Genomic DNA, 9442 nt, shown 5'->3' with positions numbered 1-9442 from the left:
TTAATTAAATTTAAAGTGTTTTGAAGATCAATGCAGCTTTAAATCTTTCACGTGCTAACAGGGGAATAACAGTTTTTGTACACTGTTCATAAGGTTCGTTTGATTATGAGTACACAATATGCAGAATTAAAATTAGCTAATTAATTTAAGTGTAAAAATGGTTTAGGTTTTGAATCAGTTCTATATGTATGTTTCCTTCTGTCAGGCATGGTTAGATCCCACAGTAAAAGAAAAATAGAATATCCCTTTTGCTTTGTCATATAATCCATGTTTCTTACAACCAAGTGTGTAAGCTGTATTTGTTTAGCTGTGCATTTATGATATCATAGTCTTGATGTTTTATTTTACAAGTCTGATAGGAGGTTTGTGACCACACAGGTTAAAAAAAAAAAAAAAAAAAAAGAGCCACTTAAGACATTCGGGTTGTCTTTTTTTTCTCTCCATAGAAACACTACCATGACAACCAGTGTGAGTACCTGTTATATTCATAGTACTTCTTACCCCTGCGGCTCCCTCACTCATAGCCTGCGCTTGTTCTGTGGCTCCATCACTCACAGCCTCTCTCACCTCTCTCCTCCACACAGCCGGAGGTCTGCCTCTCGCTTGTGCCTGCTGGGGAATCAGCTGCATCCCCTGCACCTGGGACATTACTGCCAGTCTCCACAAGGGAAGCTACATCGCTGACACTGTGAGTTTTTACAGATGTCTCAATGGTTAACTTAGTGTTAAAAATTAACAAAAAATTATTACTATACAGCTAACGTTTAATGTTTGCTCAAAGTCAGTGTTTTATTGTGTAATTATACTGGCGGGAATTTGTGAATCTACAATATGTAGTTGTATTGATCCTTGGGGGGGGGGGGGTTTGTATATATATTTTGTAGTTTCCCCTCATGTATCCCTGATCAATTTAAAATACTCTATTACTTTTTTATTGAAAACTGTGCATACTCATCTGTTGCAGAGGATCTTGCGTGTGTTGTTTTTTTGTTACTATCAAACATTAACCAGTAATATACAAGAATATTACAATTATCTACCTATTTCTTCTACAAAGTGTATTATCAATGAAAGGCTTCTGGCTATTGGCTCTGCAGTTTTACCATCAGAGCTCAGGAACAGAATCTAACCAAGTGAGAGGAGAGGGAGGTCAACATGGGCTCCAGCTCCTCCTCATATGTCCCCAAAACCATTTACCTGGATGTGGATGGGAAGGTGCAAAAGGTGGGTCCTAATACACAACTTTGAACTTTTTTTTTTTTGTCGTTGCTACCTTTGTTTGATCATAATTAGAAATGTAAAAAGAGGTGCACAAAAGAAGCATATTGTCCAAAAGTTTGGCAATATTAAACTACTGCAGATGCAGTGAAGACTAATTGCAAAATGGACATTTGTAGTGAGTGAAATTGATGCATTCAGAACAATTAAGAAAAAATAATAAGTCTTCATTGTCAATGCAATAAAAGGCATTCAGCTCTCTCATGAAAGCAGTGATGTACAACATTTATCCAACACGGGGCACTCGTCTCTCAGGAGACACAAACTAACATATTTAGAGTCACAGTTTAGCATGATTTTTTTCTGTGAGGGGCGAAACAGAAGTACACGGAGGAAAACAGTGGATGCACATGGAGAACTTGCACACTTCAGTAACACGAAAAAGTCCATAAGAGAAATAATAAATATCCATAAATATTACAATTTGGCCTGTGAATCATTAAATGGGTGAAAATTATTTTTAAAATGATGCAATGATTACCAGCTTAGGAGCCAATAAACTATATTCAAAATAACATCTCCATTTTTTAGTATTTATAAGAAATTCAAATTTGGGCATTATTATAACTCTTTTTTTTTTTTTAAGATATTTGAAGCACCTATTCCCAGTGGTCTCACCTCACTTAAGGAGGAGCTAAAATGGCAGATACTGGTCGGGTTGCTGTGGAGGTGTTACTCACAAAGCCAAACACCTGCTGCTCACAACTCACACTGCACCATTCATTTCTGCTGCCGGGGATACAAAAAATCAAAGATTTCATCTGGATCAAGTTCTGATCAAATTCTCCCGAATCGGGAATAAAATATACGGAAAATCCTAAAGGGAACATGGACCTATTTTGTTTGATAATCAATAATTATTATTAATATGCAACATCTCAGTGATCACAAATGGTTTCAGGCTCAAGTTTCATATGTCTGGAACATCCGAACATACTGAGAAACAGACACCCAAAAACACTTGTTGGTCTGCTGATGTGGAGTGCTTCAAGTAGAGAGCTGCTGATGACACATGTCTGTTGAAGAGCCCCGAGGCCGCGGCCTGAGGCTGATCGTTTGTCTGCTACACCTGCTCTGTTCAAGATCACAGTGGTTTCGCAATAGGGATGTACACCCACACTTCACCATCAATCCTCCGGACAGATTCTGAGCTCGACACGCATGTACTGCACAACGGCTCATAAAACCATAGGCTCATTTGTTTATGCATGACAGGTGTGCAGAATGTAGCTCTCTTTAAAAGCTCCATGAAATCTCCAACTCCAGCTGTCACTTTCTTTCACGTAGTTCCTCCCCCAGTGGTCTGCATGACCTCGATTCATTCAACCATACAAAGATGTGACCCCCGCTATATGTTCCCGTGTGACTTGCTTATCTGAAGAACTCAAGAAACTGGATAACTCTGCAGGACACTGAAGCCTTATTTTAGCCTGAGCAGCTGTTTAGGTGCAGGTGTGTCTTTAGAAATAACACAGATTTCCAGAGGTAGAAGTAATACATTGCAAATACTCATATTGAGTATTAACCTAGGTATTATTAAATCAAGTATGAACTGAGTACAATCAAAATTTGAATTAATAATATTTAATTCAAATTGTCTACCAATTAATTGATTTTCATATCTGTAGCCAAACAGTTTAACCTTAAACAAACAGAATCTCTGACTTTTATTTACATTTTAATGTCATTGCCTCTATTCTGAACTATTTATTTTCTGAGAAATGTGCTTTAAATGCAGATATTTCATGTGTAGCTAAATTGAATCAAATGTCTGCTGTTGACAAAGCAATTAAATATAGAAAAAATATTAAATGTATACTTTGAGTACTTTTGAGAATAATGCTTTTTAACAGGACCTTTACTTGCAATCAAGCACAAGTTAAGCATTTTAACTGTATTGGTTGTTTTCATGAGTGAGATTTCTTAGTAGTGTGATGTGTCAAAGCCAATACTCCTACTGTGTGTCTCTTACAAATCAATTCACATACAGCCTATCATATGCATTTCAATGAAATCTCAGTCTGAGATTTGTGTTGATTTAACAGGTGGTGTTCAGTCGACACTGCAGTCCATGTGACATCAAGGAGCTCCTGTGTTCCTCATCCAACATTCCCAGGTCTGTCTTGTTTGTTCATTCACAAGGACAGTGCTCATGATACAAGAGATGTGATTAAAGGAAAATACAGAGATGAGAACTCTTGATCGGGGAAAAAAAACCTCCATCAGAAAAAGCAGCCGCTGACCTAATAGAATAGAATAGAATAGAATAGAATAGAATAGAATAGAATAGAATAGAACAGGATAGAATATAAAATACTGTTTTCCCACCAAAGCCTTCATTCGTTCCACCTATTAAAGGAACAAAGGAAAACAAAACTTAATTTCATTCCTATGTATGCATATGTTTTGCTTTGTATGCATTCTTCTCTGACTTTGCCATCCTCTCCCAGGACAGCCTCCGTTAACTTCATGACATGCAATAAACACAATGCAGGAATGAAACAAGACTGTGCCAACGAAAGCAAAACAAATGTTTTCACATCTTGAACGCTGTTATTGAAAAGATAGGAAGCAAGAAATTCTCATTCAAAAATATACATCATGGTTAATAGTTAAGCAGAGAGAACATCTCTTATTTCTGCTTGTCGTTCTCTCACTGCAGAAACACAGCCATCATGATGGTGGATCCAGAAGGTGCCTTAGTGTCCATTGATCCCACGATGCCCACCAACTCTCCAAAGTAATGCAATTTAAGCTTCACAATCATTATTAACTTTTTTTCAGGTTTTCATTTAAAATGTTGTTCCCTGCAACCCTTCAGTAGCTTTACAATATAGCAATCAGCCATAACTTTACACGACTGAGAGTTGAAATGGATAACGCTGATTATCTCATTTTCATGGCAGCTGTTAGTGAATGGGAAATAATTTAAGAAAAGAGTATATTCAGATTCAACCAGAACCTGGTTTGTGATTGATGGAAGACTGGATCAGAGCAGGGTGTTTGTCGTCTGAAGTGGTTATTATTGCAATAGTGGAACGGGGAGGGAGAACTGTGAACTGTGGCTTGACTGTGTGATCTGATCCGCCTACTGTAGCTCAGACTGCTACAAATGTTCATACTGGCTTTGTCAAAAATATAGAAGACAACGTCGGTTTCAGCTTGTGTTTTGAGCTGCAAAACAGGGATTTACATACACATATCCGAATGTTATGACTTAGTGTACGCCTATAAAATGTTCTCTTGGTGTGAGATAAGAATGTTCTGGAAACCTTAAATGAAGGTTTAAGGATTTAACTCAAACTTAAAAATTTAGAAAAGTGTCCAAAGTGTAATGATCAATTTGATCTCCTCACAGCTCCTTGTACAAAGTTGTGCCTTTGTCCACTGGTCAGCTTGGAGGTAAACCTTTTTTTTAACTCATTGTTACATACATTCATTCACTTGTTCATTTATTTAAATGTGTTTAACAGCATCAAACCCGACCGTGTTGCTGGTGTTCATAGTCTGTTCATGAGTATGTTTATGTGTGCAGAAAAAGAGGACATGTTTCAGAATGTGTTGTCCCAGGTGGCTGACCAGTTCAGCAGGTAATACCTCGGTGTTATGACTCAACCTCTGCCCTCCACACATACCTCACACACATACCAGACATCCACACACATCTCACAAACGCTCCACAGTGCAACCCACAGAAGCAGGACTTTCATATTTAGAAGTCATGATATATAATGGACATCAATAATTAGCCTTTTTCTTGCAGGGCCTTCCGTATTAACGAGTTGAAAACTGAGGTCACCAACAGGCTTGCGATGCTGGAGAAGAGAGTGGAATGTGAGTGGGACATTGTATGCAGCATATTTAATAGGATCTGGAAGGAAACACTGTTTGAATGCATACTTTCTATTTCAATAGAAATACCTAGAAGACACATGTTAGCTTAGCAAATATCACATGTCTTGTTGCAGTGGAAGGATTAAAAGTGGTGGAGATTGAGAAGTGTAAAAATGACCTGAAGAAATTGCGAGATGAGATGACTTCAAGAGGTGGTGGCAGGTGAATTAGAGTTTAATATAAAGCCGTAGATTTTTGGATTGTGATATGAAAGTACATTTTGAACAGAAATTAAAATGTAATAAAAAAAAAAAATGCTTTATGGTTGATGCCAGGGTAAATTGTCCCTGCAAATACAACTTCTCAGATGATGGGAAGAAGGTCACCCCTCGACGAGATGTCCCTAATTACCCAAAGGTAAATCTGCCGTGACAAAGCTCTTCTTCACTGTTAGACAATGCCAACTTCAAAAAGTATAAAGATGTACTAATCATTAAATGTATATGTCATACACAGTACACACTCTCTCAGGAGACTGTGGAGGCCCTGAAGAAGCCAACATTCGACGTGTGGCACTGGGAACACAACGAGGTTTGTTGAGTCCGTTCAGCATTTGACGATTTCCAGCCCAGTTGATTTTTTATGTTTCTTTGGCTCGTCTTTGCGTCAGATGCTGAGCTGTCTGGAGTACATGTACCACGACCTGGGACTGGTGAAGGAATTCAACATGAACCCCATCACACTCAAACGCTGGCTGGTAAAGTTCAAGCGGTGCAGCACAGTACATGAATGTTGCAATGCACATAATCCTGCAGCTTTCGGTTTTAGAAGGCATATCTCTTTGTGAGGGGACAATAAGAGTTGTGATGCAATTTCTCAAATACACTGCACGTCAAAGTGCACAACAAGAGATTTTCTGTGGATCACGGTTCATGCAAACAACACACTGAATGAGCAATTATGTCTCTTTCAGCTGGCGATTCAGGAGAACTACCGTAATAACCCTTTCCACAACTTTCGCCACTGCTTCTGTGTCAGTCAGATGATGTATGGCATGATACACCTCTGCAACCTACAGGTACGTGTGTGTGCGTGTGTGTGTGTGTGTGTGTGTGTGTGTGTGTGTGTGTGTGTGTGTGTGTGTGTGTGTGTGTGTGTGTGTGTGTGTGTGTGTGTGTGTGTGTGTGTGTGTGTGTGTGTGTGTGTGTGTGTGTGTGGACAGCAGTAATGTATTCCTTTCTCCCTACAATTATATCTCACCAGTAAATTATCTGGCTGACTCTTTTGTATTGTTTTAATATCATCTTTCATTTACATGTCCAGGAAAAGATGACTCTCACGGACATGGGAATTTTAATGACAGCGGCAGTGTGTCATGACCTGGACCACCCCGGCTACAACAACACGTAAGACTCCCTATTCTGTCTCCAGGGCTGTTGACAGATAGAGCACTGCTGACGCTCATTGACCCTCTTTATGTTTTGACACCCTCTGCACAACACTGCTGTCAATGAACTGTGAAACTAGTTCAGCATGGACAGAGTTCAGGTATGAAAACATGCATATTGAGATTATCACGTTGTTTTCGGTTCAGGTTTCAGGCAGGCGAGAACCTCTCTTATCTGGGAAACGTTCCAAGCGCGTCCTATACCTTCATCTCAAATTCATCCATTGAGCGGCATTATTTGTTTTTCAGATACCAAATCAATGCTCGCACAGAGCTGGCAGTGCGCTACAACGACATCTCCCCACTGGAGAACCACCACTGTGCCGTGGCCTTCCAGATCCTCTCTCTCCCAGAGTGCAATATCTTCGCAAATGTGGATCCCGAAGCGTTTAAACAGATACGACAAGTGAGATGTGCATGTCAACTCATGGCATAATTTCAATGAGTTCAGATTCAACAAATATACAACCATTTTGTTCCTACACTTCCAGGCAATCATCACTCTCATCCTGGCCACTGACATGGCCCGACATGGAGAGATACTAGACTCCTTCAAGCAAAAAGTGGATAACTTTGACTTCACCAATGAAGAACATGTCACATGTGTACGTATGCACGATGACACTCCTCACTGTCACATAGCAACTTCTCTTGTCATTGTTTATTGTGACTGTATTCAACTGATGTGACATTTAAACAAGTCAATTTATATTGTACCTTCAACAAAGATTAACTGAATCATATTAGTGTAACTGGAAGAGTGGACACAGCACATGCTGCAAGACCTGTAGCAATGAATGGGTTCCTTTGTTCTAAGTACCCGTGTGCTGCGTGTTTGTTTATACTTGTATTGGTTTGTGCTTTCAGCTGAAGATGGTTCTGATCAAGTGCTGTGACATTTCCAACGAGGTGAGGCCAACCGAGGTTGCCGAGCCATGGGTGGACTGTCTACTGGAGGAGTACTTCATGCAGGTGACTGCAACCAAAGCGTTCACTTCTAACAATGAATCCTGACCTCAGCTTGAAGAAACACAATTACTTTGGAATGGAAGACCATATTTCCACATGTTTGGTTGTCCAGAGTGACAGGGAGAAGTCAGAGGGTCTTCCAGTGGCTCCTTTCATGGACAGAGACAAAGTCACCAAACCCACAGCTCAAATTGGGTTCATCAAGTTTGTCCTCATTCCAATGTTTGAGACTGTCATGAAGGTACAATTACGACTTTACAGATGTACGCTGATATAAACCCATTCTCTATTATTAGCAACTTTTGTGTGTTTGTCCCAGCTTTTTCCACAGATTGAAGAAATTATGGTTCAGCCTTTGAGGGACTCTCGTGATCATTATGAAGAGCTGAAGCAGATTGATGACGCTATGACAGAGGTAGAACGCATTCCATCTATCTATCTATCTATCTATCTATCTATCTATCTATCACATACTGTGACATACGGTAGAGATAAGTGGGCATATCGCTGTTACTCCCTGCATTTGTTACTATCAAATGTCACTAACAGGATATAAAGCAATCTGATGCTTGCAACAATAGGTACGATCACAGATATCGTAATGCTTTTAACAAAATTAATTATTTGACATTTCAGAAAATATGCTAATCAAGTTTTGTGTGGGAAGCTAATTCAGTAGATATACCTTCCCTTTCTACTCTGCATGATGCGACAGTAAAAGAGAGACATGCCTTCATGTGGAAGACGTGCTTGATTTAATCACCTTCAACCTTACTAAAGCTCACTAATGTGTGTGTTTTGTTTCGTTTTACCTGGACTGGCCCCTCAAAAAACTTTTGTAAATGTAGTAGAAAATAAAATCTCTGAATAAAAAGACAGATAAGATTTCAGATTTTTACTTCACAATAAGTACTTGCTCACAGTAGCACTAATCATTTAAACCCCCAGGGCAACCAGTCAAGATTCCAATAAATTACTCATCATTCCAGCAAAAAAAAAAGCCTGTATATCCCCATAAAACCAGCAGCTGACACATTTACAATTATGTTTTGGTAATTCCCTGCCAGAAACCAAATAAGCATATTTCCCTTCATAAAAAAGTTCACTCTAAAAGTTGCAGTGCTGAATATTTTAAAGTGACCTTTAAAGTACAAGTATCAACACAAGCAAGGTGTTTGAAAGAAATGTGTGTCTTTGCACTGAATATTTTCATTACAATTACATAAATATGTCAAGAATGATAAGGTGAAAGTTTCCTAATGTGACCTTGGTGGATGCAGTGAGTGCTGCTGCTTGCACACACACACACACACACACACACACACACACACACACACACACACACACACACACACACACACACACACACACACACACACACACACACACACACACACACACACACACACGCAGCTGTTAAATCTGGCTGTGTTGACGTACCAAATTAAAGCTGAACAGATTGCTAAGAAAGTCATCCAAAACTATGCCTGTTTGAGGAGAAATAAGGTTGAACAGGTGAAGGCGTCGAGATGTGAGGTGAAGAGGAGCTGCCAAACACAGTTTTTCAAAATGTCACATGGACACATGCTCGTCAAACCCCTTGCTAACATAAAGGTGTGTCTTTTGTTCAATGAGGCACAGAAGAAAAAAACTGAAAATATGTCATTAGGCGGGAAGAAGAAGTAAGCTCTGCAGTGAGTGAGTGCAGTGGTGTCTGTGTAAGTAAAAGCAAACTGGCTCCCCTTGGTTGTGCTTGAGTGCTTAGTGTTAGTGTCATGAGTGCTCTCTGTCTCTGCATCTCTCCGGCCTCTCCACAACTGCCCTCCTCTCTGAGTGACCTCTGTCCACAAAACACAAGGCCTGTCGGAATGAGCAGCACTCTCACCACTTTGCTTTCACCTTGACAGGAAGTTT

General features: G+C 39.7%; 1 protein-coding gene across 2 annotated transcripts; it reads left to right on the top strand.

Annotated features, from left to right (window-relative positions):
* Nucleotides 1-1143: 1143 nt before the first annotated feature.
* pde9ac (phosphodiesterase 9ac) lies at nucleotides 1144-9214 on the top strand (the record flags this gene model as incomplete). 2 transcript variants are annotated; one of them, XM_080514942.1, is made up of 18 exons in its annotated part: nucleotides 1144-1224; nucleotides 3324-3394; nucleotides 3941-4018; nucleotides 4637-4680; nucleotides 4814-4868; nucleotides 5042-5112; nucleotides 5247-5334; nucleotides 5448-5529; nucleotides 5629-5703; nucleotides 5783-5869; nucleotides 6086-6190; nucleotides 6436-6518; nucleotides 6809-6965; nucleotides 7051-7164; nucleotides 7427-7531; nucleotides 7641-7769; nucleotides 7848-7943; nucleotides 9164-9214. In XM_080514942.1, the coding sequence occupies exons 1-18, from the start codon at nucleotides 1156-1158 to the stop codon at nucleotides 9212-9214; spliced, it is 1560 nt and encodes a 519-aa protein (XP_080371068.1). In that variant the 5' UTR covers nucleotides 1144-1155. The 2 variants fall into 2 exon arrangements, with proteins under 2 accessions (XP_080371068.1, XP_080371067.1); XM_080514941.1 differs by having other exon boundaries at nucleotides 9161-9214.
* Between the last annotated feature and the right edge of the window lie 228 nt (nucleotides 9215-9442).

This window comes from Blennius ocellaris (genome assembly GCF_963422515.1).
Source record: "Blennius ocellaris genome assembly, chromosome: 2".
Classification (NCBI taxonomy): domain Eukaryota; kingdom Metazoa; phylum Chordata; class Actinopteri; order Blenniiformes; family Blenniidae; genus Blennius; species Blennius ocellaris.
This window is presented reverse-complemented; position numbering and strand designations above follow the sequence as displayed.